The 27,469-nt window shown below is 39.7% G+C and overlaps 2 protein-coding genes across 7 annotated transcripts in view; both read left to right on the plus strand.

Moving 5' to 3' along the window:
- Positions 1 to 14,776, plus strand: part of syt14a (synaptotagmin XIVa) — a 69,968-nt gene extending 55,192 nt beyond the window's left edge. For 4 of the 6 annotated variants that reach the window (XM_077568501.1, XM_077568327.1, XM_077568413.1 and 1 more), the window contains 2 exons: positions 213 to 290; positions 8,557 to 14,776. In XM_077568501.1, coding sequence (XP_077424627.1) covers positions 213 to 290; positions 8,557 to 8,870 — 392 coding nt within the window. In that variant the 3' untranslated portion in view covers positions 8,871 to 14,776. The remainder of the gene's footprint in view (positions 1 to 212; positions 291 to 8,556) is intronic. The other 2 variants (XM_077568238.1, XR_013294519.1) reach the window with 2 other exon arrangements.
- Positions 14,777 to 15,784: 1,008 nt separating this feature from the next.
- sertad4 (SERTA domain containing 4) overlaps positions 15,785 to 27,469 on the plus strand; it is a 29,766-nt gene continuing 18,081 nt past the window's right edge. Inside the window, exons 1-2 of the mRNA XM_077568994.1 lie at positions 15,785 to 16,679; positions 16,807 to 16,885. The gene's annotated coding sequence lies outside the window, so the exon portion shown is untranslated. The remainder of the gene's footprint in view (positions 16,680 to 16,806; positions 16,886 to 27,469) is intronic.

Consider the following 27,469-nt stretch of genomic DNA (forward strand, 5'->3'; position numbering starts at 1 on the left):
ATATTTTTTTTATTTTTTTATTTTTTTTGCTGGCCTCTGCAGTCAGTTTTAAGGTATCAGCATGTTGAAACTGAAATGTCCTCTTATGAACCTGGTGTCATGTTGTGCAATTTTTGACCCTGTTTTTCTTCCTTTGCATCTTCTGTTTTTGCCTAAAATGTTGTCACCCTGTACCACCTATTTGACACCTTGGTTCGCTGTTTTTCTTACTGCTGCCCAACCCTTGTTGTCAGACGGGCTGTTCTGTTGTCTAAAACACCTGATAGGTGGACAGGTTTATATTATCAGAGGTGAGTGTCTATCCCTGCTTCAAATTGCACACGTTTCAATGTTTTCATACGCCTTCATGGATGTAGTTGATCAAATGTTGAGTTGGATCCAGAATGATTTGAATCAAATTTTACCCTCTCATCCATGAAGACGAGCTCATTTTAAAGATGAATGCTTCCTTGCATGTACCCACCTCCTTCACCGATTTTTGGTATTGCTCCCATGTGTCTTCATCATGCCTAAAATCCTTCAATGCTTTCACTTTTCACTCTAGTCTAATCCAGTTTACTTGATGATTGGTTTAACTGTTTAATTTAGCATGGCTTGGCTGCAAATGTATTACTTTTCATTTTGTGCATAGAGCGCACAAAACTTAAATAAGACTGTAGTGTTTATGTAGAGCACTGATATTCATTCTGTTCAGTAGTGGTGCAATGGATCATCATTTGTCCGTGGTCAGTTCGGATTAGGCCCCCTTTTAGTTATCCCTTTAGCGTTTTTTGTTTGATGTTCATGTGTTGGGGAAAAAAACCACGCCGCCCTAGGCTAACTTCAAAATAATCTTTACCAAATAATACATTGGCTGCAATGCAAACAGACTTAGTTGACTTTTACTTTGAAGTTGTCCCCCGTTGTGGCGTGATGGCAAGCTTGAATTCCCTTTTAGACGTTTAGGCTTTCTTTATCGTAGTTTTTGATCGGCATTGTAATTGTGACCAACATCAACACAACGCTATCCCGAACTTATTTTCAATCACTAATTTGGGACGCTAAGAAACCGCTAATTAATTACGCCATCATTGTATGATACGGCAGAAGTCTGTTAGCATTACTTACGAGTGCCTGGCTGGTAGGCAGGCTTGGGGAGTAACGGAATACATGTACCGCTGTTACATAATCAGAATACAATTTTTTTTAAACTATATTCTGTTACTACCCTGCTGGTAGGCTACTGTACTCAGTGGCCTTGTGGTAGAGTGTCCGCCCTGAGACTGGGAGGTTGTGGGTTCAATCCCCGGCCGGGTCATACCAAAGACTATAAAAATGGGACCCATTGCCTCCCTGCTTGACACTCAGTGTAAAGGGTTGGAATTGGGGGGTTAGATCACCATGTGATTCCCGAGCGCAATCATTGCTGCTCACCGCTCCCTCAGGCGATGGGTCAAATGCGGAGAACGAATTTCGCCCCCATTTAGTTGGGTGTGACAATCAGTGGAATTTACCTTTACCTTTATTTAAATGACCCTGCCTTCACATGCTATGGGAAAGATGGACCTTACCACTCGGACACTCCTAATTACAACTGAGTTCTGTTCATGGGCTTTTGTTGTTGTAGCAACAAAATACACAGGGAAGCTGACGAAGACTTTGCTCGTAAAACCGAACAATTACGGCAAAATGGCAAATAATGAGTTGTAGAGGACAGGACATTGAATTGTGTATGCTACGTAATTGTGTAGATTATAAAACAACCTGCTAGCGGACGACAGCACACTTATAAGTGTTAATATTTCTCATCATTCACGAATCCTGCGGCATTCTCTGCTATGTTAAACTTGAAAAGTTCTCTCAGCTCGGAAACTCGGGTATCAAAATTAATTCGAAATTCGACGAGGGGGTATTTACGTGCAATTTTTTAGTCTATATGTGGTCCATCAATCCATTTACTACCGTCTGGTCGCGGGGGCAGCAGCTTCATGAGGGAAACTTTTTGACTTCCCTCTCCCCAGCCACTTCAACCAGCTCCTCCGGTGGGATACCAAGGCGTTCCTGGGCCAGCCGAAAGACATAGTCTCTCCAGCATGTCCTGGGTCATCCTCAGGGCCCCCCGTCGGTGGGACATGCCCGGAACACCTCTCCAGGGAGGCGTCCAGGAGGCATCTGAACCAGATGCCCGAGCCACCTCAACTGTCTCTTCTCAACGTGGAGGAGTTGCGGCTCAACCCTGAGTCCCTCCCGAATGACCAAGCTTCTCACCCTATCTCTAAGGGAGAGCCCAGACACCCTGCGGAGGAAACTCATTTTGTCCGCTTGTATCCGGAATCTTGTTCTTTCGGTTACGACCCACAGCTCGGGACCATAGGTGAGCGTAGGAACGTAGATCAACCGGTAAATCGAGAGCTTCGCCTTTTGGCTCAGCTCCTTCTTCACCACAACGGAACGAGTCCGCATCACTACAGACGCTGCACCGATCCGCCTGTCGATTTTCCGCTCCATCCTGCCCTCACTCGTGCACAAGACCCCAAGATACTTGAACTCCTCCACTTGGGGCAGGATCTCACCCCCGATCCGGAGAGGGCACACCACCCTTTTCCGACTGAGGACCATGGTCTCAGATTTGGAGGTGCTGATCGTCATTCCAACCCCTTCACACTCGGCTGTGAACCGCTCCAGTGAGAGTTGGAGATCAGGGCTTGATGAAGCCAACAGCACCACATCATCTGCAAAAAGCAGAGAGGCAATGTTGAAGCCACCAATTTGGAACCCCTCAATTCTTTGGCTGCGCCAAGATGTTCTGTCCATAAAAGTTATGAACCGAATCGGTGACAAAGGGCAGCCTTGGCGGAGTCCAACCCTCACTGGAAACAAATTCGACTTACTGCCAGCAATGCAGACCAAACTCTGACACAGACCGAACAGCTCGTATCAGGGGGCTCGGTACCCCGTACTCCCGAAGCACCCCCCACAGGACTCCCCGAGGGACATGGTCGAACGCCTTCTCCAAATCTACAAAACACATGTAGACTGGTTGGGCGAACTCCCATGCACCCTCAAGGACCCTGCCGAGGGTGTAGAGCTGGTCCACTGTTCCACGGCCGGGACGAAAACCACACTGCTCCTCCTGAATCCAAGATTTGACTTCCCGACAGACCCTCCTCTCCAGCACCCCTGAATAGACCTTACCAGGGAGGCTGAGGAGTGTGATCCTTCTATAGTTGGAGCACACTCTCCGGTCCCCTTTCTTAAAAAGGGGGACCACCACACCAGTCTGCCAATTCAGAGGCACTGTCCCCAATGTCCATGGTGAGGCCATGGAAAACAACATGTGGTATTTACCATAATTTCGATACCACAGGAAGGCAGCATTAGTCTTGACAGCTGGTACCTGGCTTAAATTATTTTTCAATATTCTGGACCAAGGCTACTTTGTAATTCACTCTCAATGTTTAAAGGAAGGGAATGTGCCTCAAATTGCACTTTAAGGTCTTTTCATTATTATAAAAAACAAAAAGATAAATAGAACTTCTTCATTTTGTTCATAAAACTCTTTTGCCCATTAAAAAAAATTCAACTCAAAATGTCAAACATAGTCGTTTAGATTTTAGGAACACAACTTTAAGCCATTAAAACTTTATTTTACACATGGACCATGTATAAAATAAGAATGTTTCTGCCTCATATTGCACTTAAAGTTGTGTTCCTAATTCCTAAAGAGCTATATTTGACATTTTTTATCTTTTTTTAATTTATTTATTGGAATAAGTGTTGTACAAAATAAATGAAGACAAAGTATTATTTATTTATTTATTCATTCATTTATTTATTTATGTTTTGCTGATCTGAAAAACTATGCAATCCGATCCGAACCGTGACTTTTGTGATCCGTTGCACCACTACTGTTCAGCAATCATGAACTAATATGGTTCACTGAATGTGACAGTTGAGAAGCATTGGCATTGTACTGGTTTTATGTTCCTGAATGGCATCTTTAGAATATTGTGTAGTCGTCTTTTTAAATCTAGGAAATAGTCACATCCGATACACATCAAATATCTTTGTGCAAAATCTTTGTGTATGTCTTGATTGACTTTGTGTGTCTTATAAAAGACGAAGCAGCCTGGTGAATGTTGCAAAGCAATTTCAAAGCTCACTTTTTTTCCCTTTTTTTTTTCTAAATAATTTTAACAGTAGCAAGACTGCACGTCAAGTTAATCATCAGTTGCAGCCCCTCTCATTCAGCAACAATACCAAAGTGCCTTGCATCGCCGTTAGTGACCACTTAAGACATCCACAGCTCTTCAGAGCCCATTCAGCATCCATCAAAAAAGAAATCAAGGCTATTTTCTTCCCACAGTGCTTTTATGTCAAAGAGAGCAACTGAATATATCTTTCAAGGCTGCGATTGCGAACTAGGCATTGGAAGGCAGCTGGCACTCGACAGCATGAGCCTGAGCAATTCATTCCGTTGACTCCCTCCTAGACGAGGAGTGCAATACACAGTATTATTGTGAAGTTGTAAATGAGGGGCGAAACACTCGCACAGCCATTGTGATTATCTTGTTGACTTTCATTTCTGCCTCGCTTGCCTTCATTCAAATGGGTGGCTTCACTGCACAGTGGATATAAAGCATCTACACACCCCTGTTCAAATGGCAGGTTTTAGTCATACAAAAAATGAGACTAGAATAAATCACGACCATTAGAAGAATTGTCTTTATTTTTCATGCATACAAACCAAATTTGGCCTCTGCATTTGTCCCATTACAATTGTGGACACAGCAAACACCCACTCTTAGCGGCACACACTTGAGCAGGGGGCATTTAAGTGACCAGGGAACAGTTCGGGTTTTCGGTGTCTCAAGGGCACTACAGCAGTGAGATTTTGGGAGTGGATGGGCTTGAACTGTTGTCCCCACAATGGCAGTCGGACATTAATGTGAACCAAAACCTGAAAAACCCATTTGAAAAAAATCTATTCAATTACTATGTTCAAAAACAGTTTTTAACTGTTCAATAATTCAGACATTGTCTATAAAGCTTAAAGCCTTAAATGATAAAACAACAGGTGCGCATTGTGCCATGTTTAACTGTCCTAATGGAATTTATAGGCAAAAAATACCATTGCAAAACCAACAAATTCACCCAAGACGAAAAAAGTAAATGCGGTTGAAAACGAAAATGAAGATGCAGTCGTATAAGATTAATTACTATTGTAAATTTAATTACTATTGTAAATTTCTTGAACACATGTTGTCAATATATTTAAACCAATGGAGCAGACACAGGCTAAGTGAGGTAACCTAGCTAGCAGTTGTGCAGTGAGCCTAATGGAGAGAGAGGACATGGGATCAACCCGACAGAAACTGTTTTCTAGTCACTGTCACTTTTTAAATAGAGAAAAGCTTCCACATTATGTTGGTTGACGTGTAACATTATTGTCAAATTGGCGATTGATTCGCTGAATAGTACCCTACCTTCAGATCACCTCACTCGCAATATGTGGCCAAAACAACACTTTGTTCAGGCTGTTTGTTTGGAGTAATACATAACAAAAGTAGCGATTTACAGAAAGATTATGTTTCTCAGCAACTATGTAATGCAACATGTTACAAGAAACTGCAATGCGCTATAAAGGCATTTCCTACAGGTATGTTTTGTGAGCAAATATCCCCATACAGTGGGGCAAAGCACCTAAAGCGCTTTGGGTCACACGGAACACACAGCAACTGGTCATTTAGGTCTTGCTTCCATCTCCTTGTCCCCCCCCCCAGTGTTACCTACACCTTGTTAATACTTGGGCGGGCCACCCAAGTAAACTGGCCACCACCCCAAGAAAATGAAAACCCCGCGTCGGACGCTAAGAACTGCTAGTTAATTATGCCGTCAAATCATAGCTAATCCCCTAAATTAGGGATGGCAAACTGCGGTCCTCGAGGGCCGGAGTCCTCCAGGTTTTAGAGGTTTCCCTACTCGAACTGCAGCTGATTCCAATGAACAGGATTGTTATCAGGCTTATGCAGAGCTTGCTGATGAGCTGATCATGAATCAGCTGTGTTGAAGAAGGGAAATATCCAAGACCTGCAGGACTCCGGCCCTCGAGGACCGGATCTCGCCATCCCTGCCCTAAATGGTGGTAAAGTAGGCAGAAGCAGTGGAAAAGAACTGGTATTGAAACTCTATTGGCGAAGAACAGTGGGTAAGTTTTCACTGTCACTCACATGCTGAATATCGTGATATATCGTTGAGAAAATTTGTGTATCGTGATATTATCGTTATCAAGAGCCACATATCGTCACAGTATTGAATCGTGAGTTAACCGTATCGTCCCACCCCGATGGTCAATACAGTTGTAATTTGAGGTAGGGGTGCGCAGTATAGATGGTATATTCAATATAAGGTAAGAATTTGTCCAAAGGTAGAGATTTGGACCCTACCGTTCAACCGCAGTAATGAATGTTGACGTGACTGGAGAGCTGGGTATCAATTCCAACTTCCTAATTCAATTCAATTTCGATTCGCAAGTTCAATTCAATTTGGATATTTTCCGATTCAATTCGATTCACTTCAATTCAATCCCATATTGATTAATTACGGAACATCAATTTTTCTTAAATATCAAGGACATAATAAAAACTCCCCAAACCTTAAATTCCAAATAAAATTTTTGCAGAGGCATTAACTGGTTAAATGATTTCTTATTAATGAAAGTAACATTCTATAATCACTTAAGTGCTACACAAACATTGACATCAGTAAAGATGAGATGAAAATATTTTCATAATTCAAATTAAAAAAAAATATATATAAATTATTTGTTGAATATGATCCTGCGGAGTCTCTACTAACCTACGAGTTAATGGCTGCAAAGCTAACTTGTCTAAACATGATGCAGAAGCAAGTTTGCAATGCATCAGGTCATTAACAGCACATTAGTCATTAAATTATTGCCTCAATGGGAGCGAAAAAGCTTCATAACTCGCATAAGTATCATTGTCACAAAGGGAGGGCAAGTAGAAAAAACAACGAAACCCGTGCTAATTAATTCCTAAGCTATTGCAAATCCCCCAATAAGTGCTTGGTGATACCTTACACTTGTCACATAGGTCTGGCTGCAACTGTAAACGACTTAATAAATAACTGAAGTTAAAATAAGCATATACACAGCCACCGGAAACCTGAAAGAAAGTTGTAACAACAAAGAACGGAAATAAGATGAGTTGTAAAAGAAATACACACTCCCAAGGTATCATGTTAATTCATTCACTCCCAGCCATTTTGGCTGTAGCAACCCCCTTCGCTCCCGACTGTTTTACTGGATTTTGCAAGGCCCATAGAATATTGTGTTCTATTGCTATAAAAACATGGAACCTACCAAAACAAAGATTAGAGTTTCTTCTTTCATCAGGAAAAAGTATATTTGTATATGTTTCCGTTTTGCAGCAATTAGCATTAGAATATAGCTAAGTTTCATCGATATTCACATTCCTGGTGAAAACACTGACAAAATTAGCTTGATGCAACATGGCCCTAGCTATTCTCTTATGCTCTGCTGCCACTTGCTGGCCGTTTTTTGTAATAGCTACCATTGCTTTAAGCCACCTCTTCATGTCAGAAGCATCAAAGCCTTCTGTATGCTCTTGCATAAAAAAAACCAAAGGGCAAAGTATTAAAAAACGTATTTACACGTTTTGGGGTTTGAATGAGTTAAATGATAACAAAATTTACCAATCTCTCTTTTGCCAATAGCCCATACAGCACACCCAGTAGTAAGTACTGTTACTTTTTGGACGCAGGACGCACCTTTTATATAATTCTGCTAACTAGATTGCTGTCATTCTTTACAGTTTTTGTACCAAAATGGTTGATGTGAAAAAGTTCAACAAAACCCAAGACTTGCACAGTAACGTATTTATTGCACTTGGTGGCATTGTTGGAAAAGAAAAAAATGGTGGCAATGTTAGAAGTTTAGACATCACAAACCATTTGAATATATAAAAACATCAAATAACTTTTTTCTTGTCCACATGACCTGTTTGCATGGCCACTGATGCGAGGACGATTTCAGAGGACTGCCACCACTTTTGTCTTTTTTTTGTCAATATATTTTTTTATTCATGAGAAGAATATCCTCTTCCATTACCTCACTAGGCAGACACGCTGGTGGCCCATTTTATCATTAAAAGTATGTTCAGGTTAGACAGTTGCATAGCAACAAGCCCAAAGAAAGGCTTCTTGTGCCCTTTTAGCTCTTGTCTTTGTTATGAGGAACACTTTGCGTTCGAGCAGCAGAAAAACATCCTATACAGTCGTCATCTCAGATAGAAAGTGTTGTGGTATTAATGGAAGCAAATGGTTTGAGGGAATCGTGTGCCTATTTTTTAATTCATTCAGACAATTGACAGACTTAATGGTTTTGCACAAATGACCAATTTCTTTAGTCAGATTAATTATCATTAAATGTGAGAATAAGTGGCTCAGAAGATGAATGAACGAGTAAATGTCTATTGAGACAAATGAGTGCTGCCACTAATTGTGCATGTCTTTGTTTATCTGTTCTTTGTTCAGACACATACGTGAAGCTGACCTTACTTAACTCTATGGGCCACGAGATGTCCAAGTGTAAAACATCCATCTGTCGAGGCCAACCCAACCCGACCTACAAAGAGACGTTTGTCTTCCAGGTCGCCCTTTTCCAGCTGTCGGATGTAACGCTCATCCTCTCCGTCTACAACAAGCGCAGCATGAAACGCAAGGAGATGATTGGCTGGATCTCTCTCGGGCTCAACAGCTCTGGGGAGGAAGAGCTCACTCATTGGACTCTGATGAAAGAGTCCCGAGGACAGCAGGTCTGCCGCTGGCACAGTCTCTTAGAGTCCTAACCGCACCACAAACTTTACAGTGTCGTCATCAGAGATGAGTAAAAAAAAAAAAAAATGGTGAAAGATGGGATCCTTTTCAAGGAGTTGGTGATAAATCGGAAGGAACCACTATTATTATTTTTTTTATTCAAGTTAAATTAAGAAACACGGAAATATAATATATTGTGTCCAGAGAAATCATATACTGTACATACAAAGCCTTTCCATAATTTGAAAAACTACAGTGGAACCTCCCAGGTTGAACGCAAAACCCTCCACCATGTCTGACCACGATTTTCTAAGCAATATCTTATGGAACATTTTAACTCATTCCCTCCCAGCCATTTTCACTGAAGCAACCCCCTTCACTCTACACCCTTCACTTTACAAGGCCCACAGAATTTTGTTTTCTATTGCTATCAAAACATGGAACCTACCAAAAGAAAGATTAGAGTCTCTTCTTTCATCAGGAAAAAAAAGTATATTTCTATCTGCGTTTTGCATCAATTAGCATTTGAATATAGCTAAGTTTCATCAATATTTACAAACCTGGATGATCTCTTATACTCTACTGCCTCCTGCTGGCCGTTTTTTGTAATGACTACCATTGCTTTAAAAGACTTATTCGGGTCAGAGGCTGCATTAAAGCCTTTTGTATGCTCTAGCACAGTGTTGCCCAAGTCCGGTCCTCGAGAGCCTAGAGCCTGTTTTCCATGTCTCCCTCCTTCAGCGTAGCTGAATGTAATGACCAGCTAATCAGCAAGCTTTGCAGAAGCCTGATAACGATCCTGATCGTGATTCAGTGTTAGTGGAGAGAAACATGGAAAACAGGCCGGATAGGGGGCTCTCGAGGACCGAACTTGGTCACCCCTGCTCTAGCATTTAAAAAAAACAACAACAACGTATAAATATGTTTTTGGGAGTACAGGACAAAGTATTAAAAAACTTATTTATACGGTTTTGGGGTTGAATGAGTTAAGATGTATAGTATACGTCATACACACTCACAGAAAGATGTACGTATTTCAATTGCATATTGACGAATTCTTAACATAATTGCCTGTCATTTTTCTAGATATTTTAGGAATTACTAAAAAAATAACTATTTGCATCATGAGGAGATGATTTAGGCAATTTTTTAATTTTTTTTTGCACACAAAAAACAACTTAGGCAATTATCTCAAGAGTGTGATGATATAATATTTGAATTGCATTTAACAAACAGGCCAATGAACTTCACGTGCTGCATACGAGACAATTAAGAATGTGAGTTTGGTAAAATATCAAATTAATCCAAATTGTTTTGGAAAAACAATGACAGATTCATGTATCCAGCATGTGTGAAGCCAATGTGTATGAAATTATTCAGAGCCAAAAGTGCAAATAGCATTCCCACACCTTATTAAGGCATGATCATGATCAGGTTAGTCATTAAACTGAGCACCAAATGTATGGTGCAACAAAATTATGCACAAGAAGTATAAGTAAAACACACACAACTACTATTACACAACAGGAGAACACACAAAGTAACATTAGTGCAAAAACATGTAATTAGCTACAACCAAAGGCTTTAACCATAGATGTGAATATAGATGGCTCAAGGTGGAGTTGGCAACATCGCCACTGGTCAGCCAGGGAACTGCTCTGGTGTGCTGTGCTGTAGTCGGTGATAAGGTGGATGATTTACCCATTTAAATACTTGTAACTCATTAAATTCTTAACAGATTTTCAAACGGATTGGTTGTTATAAACATGGCTATGCTTCAAACTGAATTTTTAAACCACTGATTTTTGTTGTTTTGAAAAACGCAGCATAATTGTTTGTGTCATTTTGTGTCATCTAACAACAAAAATGAAAAACGGTTAAGAATTAGGGAGAATTTAACAATCTACAGCGATTTCAAAGTCAGTGCTCCATTGGCTATAATGTTGACGACGTTGCTCTTGCTTTCACATCTAGTGTTCCCATACATCAACTATATACTACGGAAATAATTTGTTTTAGTAGAAAATATGTGCAATATATCTAACAAAGGAACTAAAATATAGTTTTAAAACATTTTTATTTACAATAAATACTGGGAGATTTATTCGCTGTTGCGTCATGATATGGTGGGTAAGGCAAGTAGTGAGCTGGCTGTCCGAATCGCCAAACAGAATGAGGGCACTACATTTATTGCAACTACCGAAGGGTGGACACTCGAACACAGCCCATAGTTTAAACTCACTGATCTGTATATATTACTGGATAGCCGATAGGCCAAGACTTTTGAAGTCGCAAGGCCGCCATATTCCTCCTCCTAGTTCCCGCGTGACGTCACCGCGTCGTGCGTCCACCATATATTTTGGTTTTCCTAGCAGAAGGCACGGTGCGGCGGCGCTGCGCACTTGTGAATTTCAGCAAACAAGTGTTTCTTTTCATAACCAATATGGTTGTTTTGTGTTCGGTACATGGTTGTACTAAGAAAGCTGACGGAACTTGTACATTGGGATTCTATTCCATTCAAAGATCCGAGCACATGAAAGTGATCACGTCGCAGACTGTGGTTAGCCAGTATCAACAGAAAGATGAACCCACAAAATACTCCCAAGATCTGCTCAGATCACTTCATCACAGGTTAATTAGTTTAACGTTTCTTCTTCTACTAAGCATGTTTACATTGTGCACATTGTCCGTTCCTGTCCAGTCTCGCGCCTGCATGCTAGATCCCTCAGTAGTAAACAGTACCCCGTGCCCCCTTACAATAAACGACTTCACACAAACACTTAAAAAAAAAAGGGCATTTCTGTTATCATACATATCCTCTGTAAAATAGCGCGCGCACATGAAAAAACATTATGCCAGCGTACTTTAATGAGCACAACTGTAGTTTCAATAAGTGCATATATGCTAAGCTAAGCTAGCTACGACGTAGCTTTGCCATCACTATCAACACATTGAAGTTCAAAGTCATGCGTAGCACTTCGCGCACCCATCCACAACACAGCTGGTTAATTGCCTCCATTGATTTATATGCCTTTAGTTGTTCAAAGGTTTACGCAGTCTTCGCATTTGTACTTCACGGTGTCCATGTACGTAACCGGTGGCTGGCGTGATTTTCCTTCTTCAATGTATAGGGATACCAGCGATCAGTCCCAATTTTTGCATCGTACCGCTGGCGTTTGTTTGCCTGCAGGCTTTCCCGGTACAACATGGACTTTTTCGTGCTCATTGCCGTCAATTTAGCCGTCGTTTATACTATTGTTTAGGCATCACTTCGAGCCGCGATGGGGACAATTCAGACAATATGGTGAAAGGGAGCTGGACACGTCCACCGGCTTACTTCGTGGGAACTATCTATACATTTACAGTATCGAAATTGGAGAACATCAGAGACAGTACTTAGTATAAACAGCATGATTTATGATGTTTTAAATTTGTTAAACATAAACAAAAGGGCTTCACACATTTTACAACTTGTCTTAAATATGTGTATAAATTATATGCTTAACGATTTTTAAAGGAGGAAACTTGTATATTTTTTTAATTAAAGAATTATACCTGTAATTAAAAAATCTAATATTGGGGTCTAAGGAACTGAGCAACAAAACAAAAGGGGGTCTTCAAAGCAGCACATACCGTCCACTTGTTAAAAAATAGTAACCGCCCCGCCAAACATCCCCCACCCCTGCCCCCCGGCCCTATACTACGAGCCTACTAGCTGTACATGTCTAATCTGTACGTATACGTACGCACAGTTTATACAGTAGTCTGCTCGCGAGATGGGAGGAGTAAGATGGCTGCCCTGTGGCTTCAACGGCTTGCACGGGTGTGTATGGGCTATCGGCTGTCCAGTAATATATACAGATCAGTGCTTGAACTATTTACAAATGCAGCTATCTGGGAAAATTCTTCTTCTTTCTCGTCAATATCAACTGCTGTTGACAAACAGTTTGTGTTACCGCCACCTTCTGGAAATGTGGAGCCTTACATTCCATTTCACACACACAAAGCCAAAGAAGCAAAAGCAAAGCACACTAATGGAGGTATTATTTACGATGCTCACTAAACCGACAGATATTCTGGAGTCTTTTTGTCAATTTTTTGAAGGAAATTCAAGTGAAACGTTTATGAACAGTAACTTGAGAAGGTTCCACTGTATTGTGCAAGCTCTTTACTGTTTTCATTCACAATATTCCAATTTAGGAATTTTAAAGCCTACAACTGCCAACCCATGTCAACTTTGTCGCAGTCCTGTCATAAGTAACAAAATTTTCCGCCGCCATCATGTATTAAAAAAATAATAATCCTGGATGTCTTCATAATATTGGTGACCTTCTTCAAAATCCTCCAAGTATCAATAATTACAGCATAATTTTCATCCTCTTTTTTTGAGCCTCACTGATTTGAGGAGAATGTCTGGTCTCATGCAAATGAGCCACTGCCCCCCGGACTGTGGATTGGGCAACACATGGACAACTTTGCATTGCCATGACGACAGATGGTCGACAAGGTGTGGTGCAAGTTGCAAGAAAAGTCCCTCAAAGACATTAAATGGATTGTATTGGAATTCCATTTGTGTGCATATCTGTGTATGTGACGCATGCAGCAGACACATTACCAAACACGACGGACCCTCAAACATGTTGAACATAGTGATTATGTCATACTTACATTTATGATCCTGAGTTTTGGGGCCATGATTGAGCAGATGAGACAAATTAAGTGTTGGATGGATGGTCCATGCAAATGAAGACACTTTGAAAGCATTCTGCCACTGACGCCAACAACTCTTATTCGTCATGATGCCAACTGTGGTGCTATGCGGCTGCTTAGCAGCTCACAAATGAGCCCTTGCCTTATGGCCGAGTCCTTTCTGTAAAATAAGCCAAATCATCCACTAGCGACTAGCAGATTACAACACTCGGCGTGCAAATGGTAGTGTGGGGAAATATCAAACTGTGTGGGGTAAAAAAATCTAAATGGCCTAAATGACCATTTTCACAATTCATATACAGACGACCACAAAGTACTAAATAATCTTTATAATTCTTGCGCTTGTGATGAAAGCTTGCTTGGTGGAGTGTTTACGTACATAGTGTGTGTGTGTGCGTGAGACGGCCAGTTGAAATTTTATTTTTGGTGTGTTTTCTTATAGCATTATTCTGAAAATATGAACCCACTTCTTGATTATTTACTGTGTCTTTTCTGTGAACTAAATGTTTTCTATTTATTTTTGTATAAATTATAAAGGGCAAGAAAATGTATTACAGCACTTATTAATGAATCCTTTACTTACTCACTCTGTTATGCAGTGCTGTGGTAATTTATTTGATCATCTTGATATATCATGTATTTGATTTATTTATTTGGTGTTTGTGGAGAATAGTTAAAACTTTGTAGCGGTACCTTTTGATAGCTTTTCTGAGGTTACTCCTATGAAAAATGACTTGGCACTGATCATTTATTTACATGTAAAATGGACCCAATAGCAGTCATTGGCTGTAACTTATTAAACAACAACTATTTTTTGTGATTTCAAATACATTTACATCTAAGTAAATGTTTGTTATTATTGCTAAAACCAAACTTCCCTGTAATGACTCAATGGGAACCATGTCCATGAAATGTCTGCTATTGCAATCATTGCTTCTGCATAATGGAAAAAAGACACAAAGAGAAAAGAGTTACCTGACTTGAATTTTGCTGTGTTGCTGTTTGACACAATTTCAAACCACGTTTGCTTTTGATTGTTTTGCCACTCATTCACTCAAATTAGCTGTGCTGCAGAAGGGCATCGGAGCCTTATTGTTTCTTAACACAGCAACTTGTCATCTGGTGTCCTAATGTACTTGTACCTATAAATGTACTTCATCTGTGCAATTTGTATATTTAAAAAAAAATGTTTGAACTATTTATGATAAAATTGAGGGGAAAAACCTGAGTGAGAGCAGTTTCACGTATTTTTGTGCTCAGCGGTAGGACGTCTGCCATTTTTGTAAATCTGCTTCTGCATGCAACAGGAACCACTTGCAGGGCAATTTCAAAATGGGAGAATTGAAACCTGGCATTTCATTTTGGCCATGACAATGGACACTGCATCACCACCAAGCAACCAACAGGTGGAGCAGCTATTTCAAGTGACTTCTTTTGATAGTATTTGCCGTTTCAACTGAATACATTATTAGTCAACAACTTTTGCAATTGAAATCCCAAAATACAGAAAAATCTGATTTTAGGTTTATTTCATTTTAATGAAATTTTGTCCTGTGAATCAACCTAACACCCGGAAATTTTCTTAAAAGAGTTATGTAGTCGTAGAGTACATATAATATATATGGCCGAGACCAAATGACAGGTATATATATATATATATATATATATATATATATATATATATATATATATATATATATATATATATACACACACACACATTTTGGTTGATTCACACATATATATGCATATATACATAAATAACAAATACAAAAATAAAAGGCAAAATTCAAAAAAATTAATGTTGAAACAATTATTTCGACATTTATTTATATATTTTTTATTTTTTGAATCACGCTTTTTATTTTTGTATTTATTTATTTATGACATATATATATATATATATATATATATATATATATATATATATATATATATGTATGTATTTTTTTAAAATTTATTTCCATTTATGCTTTTTTTTTGTATTTAACTTTTTAATTATATTTTTTATATCTGTATTTATTTTCACTTTTAGTCGTTTATTTATTTTTTGGGCAGTTTTTTGTCCTCCATACGTACATGCATGTAATCATGTAATCAGTTGATTTACAAATGGAAATAATTACATAAAATTAATTCCTTGAAAAGGTTGGCAAATTCCCAGTTTTTGTGAAAGTTTGGGCTGTGCTAATGGACATTTGAGGTCGGAGACACATTCTTCTTTATCACGCAGTATCATAAAATAGTATTGATCTTTACAAATGAGTGTAAGCAGTTGAATGTGAATGTTGGGAATATTTTAATTTATTTTGATCTACACGTGCTAATCAAAATGTTTGATCATATGAGACAAGTTTGCGACCACGTGGACTTTTTTCTGTTACAACCATGCCAGGTCTTCACCTTTTTATTTGGAGTGATGGGGTGCTGCACATTCCACAGCTGAACACAGAACAAAGCGCTTGAGGGAAGAAATGCTGGAAAATAAGATTCAGTGGCTGCTTGCGGAATCGGGGGAAATGCAGAACAGATGAGGGGCCTTGCTCCCTCCCCTTTCTTTGTCCGCCACATCCTTGCAACCATACTCCTAAAAAAAAAGTGTTACAATACCTTTGCGTGTACACACGCGGGGGGAAAAAATCTGAACTGAATTAGATAAATACATAATAGTAAGGACAACAATTTACAATACAATAAATACAATTTCACCCAACCTCCTATTAATAATAATAGACATTACAGCAAGGCAGAACTAATGCGCACAAGTTATTTTGAACTATGGCTTTAAGCTTGGATTTTGTAAATATATGATCAAAACAACAGCAAACCAAATGAAAACAAAACACAAGTCAGCATTATTCCTGTCATTTGGTCTCGGCCAGTTGACCAGTTTGGCAAATTACGAGCAGTCCGCGAACGCCTCACAGCAGCAGCAGTTGACTTGAAGGGATGCAACTGCCACTGCGACGCTGCTGTTGTTTTGCTCTTCTTCGCTTCTTCGCCACCTTTTCGAAAGACGACAGCAACACCCGCGCCTTATTCACGTCTTATCGGGAAAGCTCCATGGACGGAATCTCTCATTAACGACAGCTTTTTTCTTCTCTAATTGAAGAAAGGGAAAACATATTTTGGTGCGTTTGGATGATCCTCTTGGCTGTTTGCGTGTGGAAACGCGCGCCTGGGCATTGTCGTTACTGTGCACAGTTTACACTTGAAACAACGCTTACACTTTTTTTTATTTTTATTTTTTTACTTTAGTGTTTTTATTGCTACGCTGGGATTTGGTCTTAATTTAAAAAGCAAACGTGGAGGCAAATACCAAAGGAATTCAACTCAGGTAAGCCAAAATAATTGAGGCTACTATTTAAGGATCTTTAACGTCAATCGCCAAGCTGTCATTACAGTTGAATATATCTGCAAATGTAAAGTTTTCCTCATGTTTACTTGAAGACACTCAAATTAACGCAATTCTCGTGGTTCAGACTGGTCTAATTATTTTTCTTTGAAGAATTACGTACAATCGATGCAATAAATAAAAATAAAGAACAAAGCTGATCTGACTGAGATTGTTACTTTTAGCGTGCTGAACTGTGTCCATGCACTTCTGGATGGACCTGTCAGCTTTACTGATTATTGATCAGCAGCAGTGTGAATCAGGTCAGTTGATGAGTACTGTGACATGAGAGACTGCCTGCTTAAGTGCATGAAAGAGGCTAACATAAGCAGGCCCAGTCATGGCAACTCTCCAGCGTCACTTAATTATTTTGCAGAAGGATCCTGGATTTTTTTCCATTGTAATTATAAAGCTATCTAAAGTCGCAAATTTGCTACTTTAGAAAGTCGCAAATTTACTACTTTAGAAAGTGGCAAATTTGTGAGAAAAAAACTTGCAAATCTACGTGAGCTTAGCTATAGTCTAATGCAGGGGTAGGCAAGTTCGGTCCTAGAGAGCCGAAGTCCTGCATGTTTTTGATGTCTCCCTCCTCGAACACAGCTGAGAGGCTCCTGTAGAACGTAATTATAAGATGATGATTTGAAACACCTGGGTTGGAGGCAGGAGACACCGAAAACATGCAGGACTGCAGCTCTCTAGGACCAAACTTGCCTATCCCTGGTCTAATGAGAGGATTCGTTGGTGGTTAATGGGACACTGTTTATAAAATGAAATGATAGGATGGAGACGGTCATTCTTAATTTAAACTTTACTAATCATACACAGCAGCTAGAACGACAACACTTCCGGATCCCCTATCACCTGACTAACATTAACCAATCAGAAGCTAGCATATTTTAGGTAAATGCAAGTGAATGACGGAGAGAAGCAGATTCAACATCAACTTAGCTACTTGTACACAAAAATACCAAAATGTATGAATGTGTAAATAATAATTCTGAAAACATACATGTACAGGTAAATATACATTTTAACAAATTAACTTAAATGCTTGATCCTCAGGGTGTAGACCTTCGCAAAGCGAGGCATCTTTGTCGCTGGCCGTACCCAATGCTTCAAAGAGCGAATGCTTGACATGATATGGTTAATCTCTGCTAAAGCAATTACTATCTCCTTATTTGAAAACCTGACAGAAAAGTATTGGCACAAACGTGTATTTCTCGTAAGTTTCTGAGTTTTTTTTCTCGCAAATCTGCCACTTTATAAAGTCATAAATTTGCCACTTTATAAACTCGCAAATTTGCCACTTAATAAACTCGCAAATTTGCCACTTTATAAACTCACTTTAAAAAGTGGCAAATTCATACATATATATATATATATATATATATATATATATATATATATATATATATATATATATATATATTTAGAATTAGATGTATATACTAATACGCTCGTCGTAAATGAGTGTCAAAAGAGTAAAAAATAATAATGTTGAGCAGGCGTGGTCTAAGCTGCAATTCACCTCCAATCATACAATTAACATTCACTGTTGCAGAATTTTCACCTTTGATGTTTATTTCCCTCGGACGAACAACAAGCTGTGAATTATCGAGTATCATGACCCACCTACTCACATTAATTGAAGTTCACAAATGAGAGAAGGTTCCAACAGGAGGAAGTTCCCTGCCTTTGCAGCTTGGTGGCTTACAAGCAGGGAGCTGTAAAAGGACAGTGCCACATGTCTTGTCTCCACTGCCTGCCAGAGCCCACCGGCCCTCCGTTTTTATCACAAGCTCTTGCTGCGTTTCCCTCCCTCTTGTTCTCTTGTGATGTTATCAATCATATCTTGCTCTCAGCAGATTCTTCTACTCATTAAGGAAGTGAACCTGTAGGTAGCCAGCAGCACCCCAAGCTATTCATCTCTCTCAGCAGGACACTGAGACTCACATCTGGAGCAGCATTTCAAAACATGGCCCTTAGCACACACTGAAAGAGAGTTGATGCATATTTAAAAGACAGCCTTTTGGCACACATAGGGCCAAGCATAACATTAACACCACTTGGACTGCACAGACCCAAGCCCTTTGTGTTTTGTACTTGCCAAAAAAAAAAAAAAAAACTGAAAGAGCAGGTGTACATATTTTACAGTACCAATGATAAATGGACATAAACAAATGCACTTGTCATGCTCCCATTATTTAGCACTGTAATGCATGTTTTAATAGGAATTTCCTAAACAAAAATATATATTTTAGTCTTTGTCAATTAATGTCATATTTGATATTCATATTTGTGATTTTTATTCTCCACACTTTTTTTGCCGTGTAACTCCCACATAATACTTCAGATTTACACTGTTTAAATTTCAACTTGCTTGAAATATTCACACCTCCCGGGATATATATCGTCTGATTCCACATTACTTTACTTACATTACTTACAGTATTCATACAATTTAACGTTAACTATCAACTTTTCCCCATTCATTTTCAATGGGACAGGCATTGAACTTTCCACGCCCACATTTAACATCATAACTAGGTGTCTGATACTGCTCGGTGGCACAGTTGGTAAAGTGCATTGACCAGTAACCAGGAGGTCATCATTTCATAATTTATCTCTGAATTTACTTCATAAGCATTCCACATGCATTCAAATCTTAGCATTCAGCTATTAGCATTCAGCTTTCAGCATTCCCACGCAATTGCACTTAGTCTAGTTTTAAAAGTATTTCGTTCGGAATCACTGTTCAGCCATACAGAAGAAGGAAGGTCAAATTATATAATATAATATAAAATATAATATTAAAAATTGTAATCTAAAAAAATGATATAAATGTTCCAGTTTTCCTTTTATTGAGCAGACTGCAAGAAAATGTACAATCTAATTCTAAAGTGCAAATGTAAACATAAACAGGAGAGTCACTTTTGCTTAAGGGTCATTTTTCAAATGCTGCTGCCATACAAGAACAGCTGCAGCTGAGATCTTTCCTATTATGGAATAGTTTTAATAGTTTTAGGGCTGCACCTATCAAATATTTAGCTATTCGGATATCCCACTGAAAATTCTATTGAATATTTGAGTATTTGGATAAGATTTTTTTTAAATCGCCCAAAGAACAAAATTATGTCTATATTATAAATGATAAATACAGAAGACAAAAAACACATTTAATTTAATAATGAGCGACAAAATGCTATTCATTCTTAAACTTAATTAAATGAAAACTGTTAGTAGCACACTATTTTTATTTCTAGAAATTCTCCCGATAAATAAATGAAATGACGTGACGTCAGAACCACAGTAGCGATTTTGCCGGCCAAATAATCACAGTTGAGTAAGCCTGGTTTATTGATTGAGTCTTGTTTTTATTTTTGTATTTATTTTCACACACACACACATATATATATATATATATATATATATCGTGAGGTTAAGCAGTATGGAAGAGCTAGCTGCCATTATTAGCCCAAAGTCTGCTGTACAAAGATTGATTTTTTTCCCTCACGAATGGAGCACTTCATCACCAATCTGTCAAATTACACTTGTCAATTAGTGTACTAGATGTATGCATATGGCGCATGCAGCAGGCATATTGCTAGACGTAAATACAACCCCATGTCAACAACCTGATCAATTATTTGAGTATGTGTCATCTCGAAGCAGCTCTGATCTTTTGGCTGTGACACTAAAGTGCTGCCGTGCAGTAGAGCAACTAGACTTTGTCACTTGAAAATGTCGGATGGAGCTGCCAAGGCGTGGCCAAACAAGTGGAGGGTATCACATACAAGACGTGTCAAAAAAGTTGCAGGTGTCACAAATTTTTGAGCTGCTGCAGGTGGGTGGGATAGTTTGTCCCTTGCTATAGGGCACCTTGACAATAGTTAGGAGGCGGTGACCATCTAGTTCCAAAGTCCAAGTCCTTACAGATGAGCTACCAATTGCCGCCCAATTGATTATTTAAACACTGAAGAATTTCCCATCCTTTAGATGGGAGTCAGTTGTTTCTCAGGCCATCGTGTCATCTGGAAGCAACTTTTAAGTGTTTGTCATTCTATGTGGGAATGGAGGTAGATGGCATCAAACTCAGTCTCCTCCAGTGAGATTTGAAAGTGTCTGCCGTGAGATCACAGAGCTCGGATGCTTGCTGTCAGGCGCCTGTCAGTGCAACCGCAGGCAGCTCTTACAGGTTACGCCCACTTATTTTCTCACTGCAGCGATGTGTCACTTCGATTTGGTCCAACACACATGCACGCACAGACAGTTACACACACACACACACACACACACACACGCACGCACACACACACACACACACACACACACACACACACAAGTTTGTTTTACTTTCTTTGCCATCTAGCCATCTCATTGACCAATGCATTTCCTAGCCCCTTCCCCTAACCCCAACCATCAAAAATGATTGCCTACCCCCATTCCTTACCCTAACCTCAACCATAACCCACTTCAAACCTAAACTCTAAAACCAAGTCTTGACCCTCAAAAAGAGGTCTAAACTTGTGAGGCCCAGCAAAATGGCCCCACAACGACGGGGGGCCCCACAATTCTGTGAAATCCCGATATATTGGACCCAATATATAACAAAAACAAGACCACTCACGCACACACACATTCCTGGTTTATGTGTAACGAGGGGACCCTAGTGATTGGTCGACACTTTCTTGAGCGTATAACATTTTTTTCCCCTTCATGCTGGGGCCCCTTATCAGTAATACTTTAGCTCACATGCAGTGCTTTATCACCAGATTAGTGATAGACTGATATGTTTTTTTTTCAGGGCCGATGCCGATTATTAGCTCTTTGACTGCCAAAAACGTTAAATGACGTTTAGTAAAAACCTACGGAGGGCCGCCAAGGACGTTAAAAGACGTTCTCCCAATTTTTATTTTTTATTTTTAAACGGGTGGAGGAAAGCCTTGGCCAGCTGTGGTGAAAGTTTCAAGCAGATCTAGTGAGCCTAATGACTATTTTTGGCCCCTAGAGGGCAGCGATGACTCTCTTTTGACAAGATTGGGTAGGCGTCAGTAGAAGACGTGAGGCGGAGCTAGAGGGGACAATGGCTGGGGAAGGGAAGAGAACATGGCGACCGGTTTGCAAGCAGCTCACTCTTGAGCAGTTTTTTTCAAAGACGAAAAGCATCGACCAACGCTAAAGAGCACATTGATGACGACGATGATCATCATCGATGATGATGATGATGGTGACTCCGAGGTTGACGCTGAAGTTGCAAGCGTTGATGCGGCGGCTATGACGACGTCATAAAGGTTCACCAGCTAGCGATGCTAACACCGGAAAACGCGGAGTGCAACCGAGCACGCTCAGGCGGACGTTCAATCGGACGACGAAGAGTGCCCCGAGTCCAATGCATATTCATCGGAGTAGTGGGTACAGTCTGCTACTTGCTATTCCCCGGAAAAAAAGGCCGTCAAGAAAGTGTAACGTCTGCACGTGAAAGGAGCCATCGCAAGTGAAACTAATCTGTTGTGCAAATCCTGCTGCGTCTCCTTGCACGCATGGGAGCGTTACAAAAAGAAAAACTGTATTTGAAACATCCACATAATTGTAAATAGTACCACAGTTGCACACATTTGTAAATAGTTTGCAAAATTGTTTTGTCAAATTGTTACACTGTTGAATGGAAATTAACGTATTTTGCAATCTAAAAACACTTTTTCATTGTTGGTGGTGGTGTATTACAGAAGTAAAGCACTATTTAGATGTTTGTCATGGACAAAAAGAAGTGTACAATTCACTAGAGTGCATGAAATAACATCGTTTCACAAGAAGCTCTTTTTCTCCGCTTTTTGTTTCAAAACAAAGCATTTTGGTGAAACTAACCATTTTCTATTGTTGATTACTGAAGAACGGAATAAGGTAGAAACAAACTTTTTTTTCTGATGAAAGATGAGAGGTCAATCTTTCAGTTGGTAGTATGTGTGTTTTCATAGTCTAAACACAACATTTTCTGTGGACCTTGAAAGATCAGTCAAAATGCTTAAATCGGCTGGCACTGGCGACATCCCGTTTCTGAAAACGTCTGGCAGTCAAAGAGTTAGTAGTCAAAGAGGCCGATAACTGATATTTCAAGCCGATATTCATTTGCAGTAAAAGAGAAAACAGTATAAGTTTAATTTTTTTTAAATATTACTTTGTATTTTAATTAAAAGGGCAGATGCAGCTGCCATTTGCCAGCTGTCTTTTTTACACCACCTGTTGCATCCGTTTGCTTTGTTTATAAACCTACCAAAAGAAAGATTAGAGTGTCTTCTTTCATCAGGGAAAAAAGTATATTTGTATCTGTTTCCGTTTTGCAGCAATTAGCATTCGATTAGTTGCAACATGGCCCTGGCTGATCTTTTATACTCTGCTGCTAACTGCTGGCCATTTTTTTGTAATAACTACCATTGTTATAAGCTACCTCTTCAGGTCAGAGGCTGCATCAAAGCCTTCTGTTGGCTCGAGCATAAAAAAAATAAAAAAAACGCGAGTGAAGGACAAAGTAGTAAAAAAACATACGGTATTTATACGTTTTTGGCTTTGAATGAGTTAAAAAGTTTTTGGTTTTTTGAATAAAAAGGATAGGGAGTGTCAGCATCATCTTTTATACACTAAAGTGGACATTTATTTTAAATAAATAAATAAATAAAAGAAAAGTTCCCTGTATATCACTGACCGACAATTGCATGCGAATGTAGCTAATTTGGGTTTTTCATCAAGGTTCGTAAAAGGTTTCAAAAGATCTTCGCAGACAGTGAAAAATTGTCTGAACATGTTCAAAATTTATTTGCAACAAGTAAAAACATCTTACAAATCCTGATGAAAACCCAAAATTCACAAGCATTCACCGCTCAGTAAGATACCATCTTAGTTGCCCTTCAGATTTGTAAAAAGGCATATCACGATATTTGTCAAAATTCCAAATATCGGCATAAATAATTTCCTGGCCAATAATCTTTTGGTCTATCCCTACACCAGGTCATTTCTGTTGGCCCGGCACACACAGTTACAATTACATAGTTACTACTTACTGAGCTTGCATTGACGAAAGCTTTTGGCCTCCTCCTCTTTATCACCTAAACTGAAGTTACACTTCACTGTTATGTGGATGACAGTCATCTGTACCTCCGCCAAAGCGGCCTTCTGCTTCCTCTCTTTCTGACTGCTTCTCAAATCCTACTATTGGTACCAAGTGCACTCAAGCCAAAATTTGACAGTTTTTCCATTACACTTGTTACCTCCTAAGACTTCTCCCCTCAGGTAAGAGTCTGGGTGTCATCCTTGACAACCCACTGTCCTTCAAGCGCATATAACCAACATCAGTCGGTCAGCGGGCTTTGATTTATGTGACATCAATTGGCCCCATTTATCCCTCGCCTCTCACACTGCCGTCCTTATTCATAGCCTGAACACTGACACCTCCTAACAAAAGGATACAGTAAATTATAAGGCACTATATGGCTGTGAATTCTGTAAACAATATATGGCTGGTCATTCAGTAAACAATGACAATCAAGTGCATTTGAAACGCTGCAAGCTTCATATCCATAGTAAATGCTCTATGTGAATTGTATTTATCGGCACTTACTGAATAGACTTAAGATAACGCAGTCCAACATTTTGTCGCTGCTACGTGAAATACACTTATGCCAATTTTTTTTTCAATTATTTGATTTTTTTATTTTTACATTTTTATTTTTGGGGATGAAACTGAATGCAGACATCCCAAAAACTTAAAAATGTAGCAAAAAATAAATAAAAATGGACATAGCAGGGAACAATATGTTCCTTTCTGTAGTGTCTTGTCCCTGAATTGCGAGACGATGCATGTACACTACACTGTACTTTCACGCTGACATTCTCCTGTGTACTGGCAAGTAGCCTTGCTTGCCTCCATCTTTTTCTAGCCAATTGCATGTCATAGAGCTGATCACAAGCTCTGATGTAGAGGACCAGCAGTAATGTTTCTTATGACTGGCGGATCCTGGAACCAGCTATTGTATGCTCCTGGTCTTGCAAAGAGGAATTGGTTGATGTGAAGAACACCACATAGCTCTCTTCTCAACAAGGTAATACTGACTATTACCTTGTAATAGTGTCACACATGGTTGTGCAAAATCGAGAAACCATCGCAAAAGTCACTGTAGACTAGTGAGCCAACTGTTTAAGGCAAAGGGGAAGAAGCTATCGGAATGTCTGCTGGTTTTTGTGTGCATAGTTTGATAGTGCCTACCTCAAGGAATGAGCTGGAAGAGGGATGCGGAGCGTCCAAGAGGATTTTGCCTGCCCTTGTCTTGTTTCTTGGTACATGCAAGTCCCAAGAGTAAGTAGCAGGGTATCAATGATTTTTTTCAGCAGTCCTAACTGACTGTAGCGGTCAGATTTTGTGGCTACACCAAACCACAGGACTGATTCAATGACTGTATAGAAATGTCCTAACAGCTCCTGTGGTAGGCCGTTCTTCCTCAGCAGCCACAGGAAGTAAAGTTGATGTTGGTCTCCCACTTCAGGTCCTGAGAGAGTTTAATTTACAATAACTTGAAGGTCTTGATGATTGGCGCAGGGCACTTGGACAAGTCCACGATCGTCACTACAGTCTTGAGCATGTTTAGCTCTAAGTTGCGTTGACCACACCAGCGCCGCCAGCTGCTCCACTTCCCATCGATAAACAGACTCGTCATTGTCTTTGATGAGGCCAATGTCTACGGTGTCGTTTACAGAGGTGGAAAACCCGGGTCCAGAAAGTAAAAACCCTGCCACAGTTTGGCCTTAGCCCCAGGTGCTAGCTAGTAAGGTCCCTAGCTAGCTCCCATTGTGCTTGTTTACCTGCTAGGGCAGGGGTGGCCAAGTTCGGTCCTCGAGAGCCACTATCCAGCCTGTTTTCCATGTTTCTCTCCACTAACACACCTGATTCATGATCAGGATCGTTGTCAGGCTTCTGCAAAGCTTGCTGATGAGCTGATCATTAAAATCAGCTGCGCTGAAGGAGGAAAACATGGAAAACAGGCTGGATAGTGGCTCTCGAGGACCGAACTTGGCCACCCCTGTGCTAGGGAGCTATCTAGCTAACATCAGAGGCTAAAGCCAAACTGTGGCAGAGTTTTACCTTTCTGGACATGGATTTGCCACCTCTGTTCAGCAAATTTTTTGACTTTTGATTTTGCCATTTAAAGTTAATGAATACATCCTCCAGTAAAAATGATAAAGAAAAGTCCCCATCCATTCCTTTTCAGCCACTTTTGAAATTGACCGCACAAAGACCAACACGTACCTAACCAATGCTTCTCTCATTTACTTTCTGGCAAAAGAAAACAAAAACAAAAAACCTATGCGGGACAACCAATGGTGGTCCATTGAGCTATATTGTAACCACTTAGTCCGGGAAAACTTACTTGGAGAGTGGGCAAGTACTCCTCTGTGCCATCTCTCTCCAGGCGTTAAAAGTGTAATCAGCAAAATAAAACACACTTTTAATAAATGCACATGTAATCTTGCGTGTGTGTTTTTATTTCTGTAATGATAATGGAATACAGTTACTGCACATTTTTTTGTAGGGATTCAAATTTCCGCAATCAATTCGATTTAGATTCACAGAGTTCAGTTCGATTACATTTTTCCCGATTTAATTCAATTCACTTCAATTCAATCTGATATCGATTGATTATGGCACATCAATTCTTTTTAACTCATTCAAACCCAAAAATGTATAAATATGTTTTTAATACTTTGTCCTGCACTCCCAAAAATAGAATAATTATACGTTTTTTAAGTGTTTTTTTTTTATGCTAGAGCATACAGAAGGCTTTGATGTAGTTCTGACCTGAGAAGATCGCTTAAAAGAATGGTAGTTATTACAAAAACGGCCATCAGGTGGCAGCAAAGTATAAGAGGATCGAAAGGGAGCGAAAGGGGTTGCTGCAGTGAAAATGGCTGGGAGGGAATGAGCTAAATGTTAAGCACTTGATAAAAACTCCACAAACATTACATTCCAAAGGAAATTTTGCGGAGGCAGTAACTGGTCAAATGATTTAGTTTATTAATAAAAGTCCGTATGAAATCCGGCTCGCTTGGGCTTGCGGCATTGCTCGCCGAGCTTCACACCGGCTGGCAAGATGCTATTGCTCGCCGAGATGCTCGTTTGCTCACACAAAATTCAATTCATCGTAGGTTTGCGAAGTGTGGTCTCTCTGAGCCACCGTAGTATGCATGCTTCAAAATGCATTCACTTCGGCCCACATTCAGTGAAATGGCGACATCTAGTGGTCAAATATTACACACTGCCACTTTAAAATAATTTCTCTCCTCGCAGACAAGCTCATGGCTAGATGCCGCTGCCGTTTTAAAGTGCGGAAAGGATGACATTGCGACACATTAAGTCAAGACAGAGCATGCACATTTTCGGTTGAGCTGTTTACATGACGCTTATTCAGATTGACAAAAGGAATATACCACCCCTGTGATTCTGAATGAAATTCCATTTGGATTCAGTCATTTCATTCCGAT

This window comes from Vanacampus margaritifer, chromosome 1 (assembly GCF_051991255.1).
Source record: "Vanacampus margaritifer isolate UIUO_Vmar chromosome 1, RoL_Vmar_1.0, whole genome shotgun sequence".
Classification (NCBI taxonomy): Eukaryota; Metazoa; Chordata; class Actinopteri; order Syngnathiformes; family Syngnathidae; genus Vanacampus; species Vanacampus margaritifer.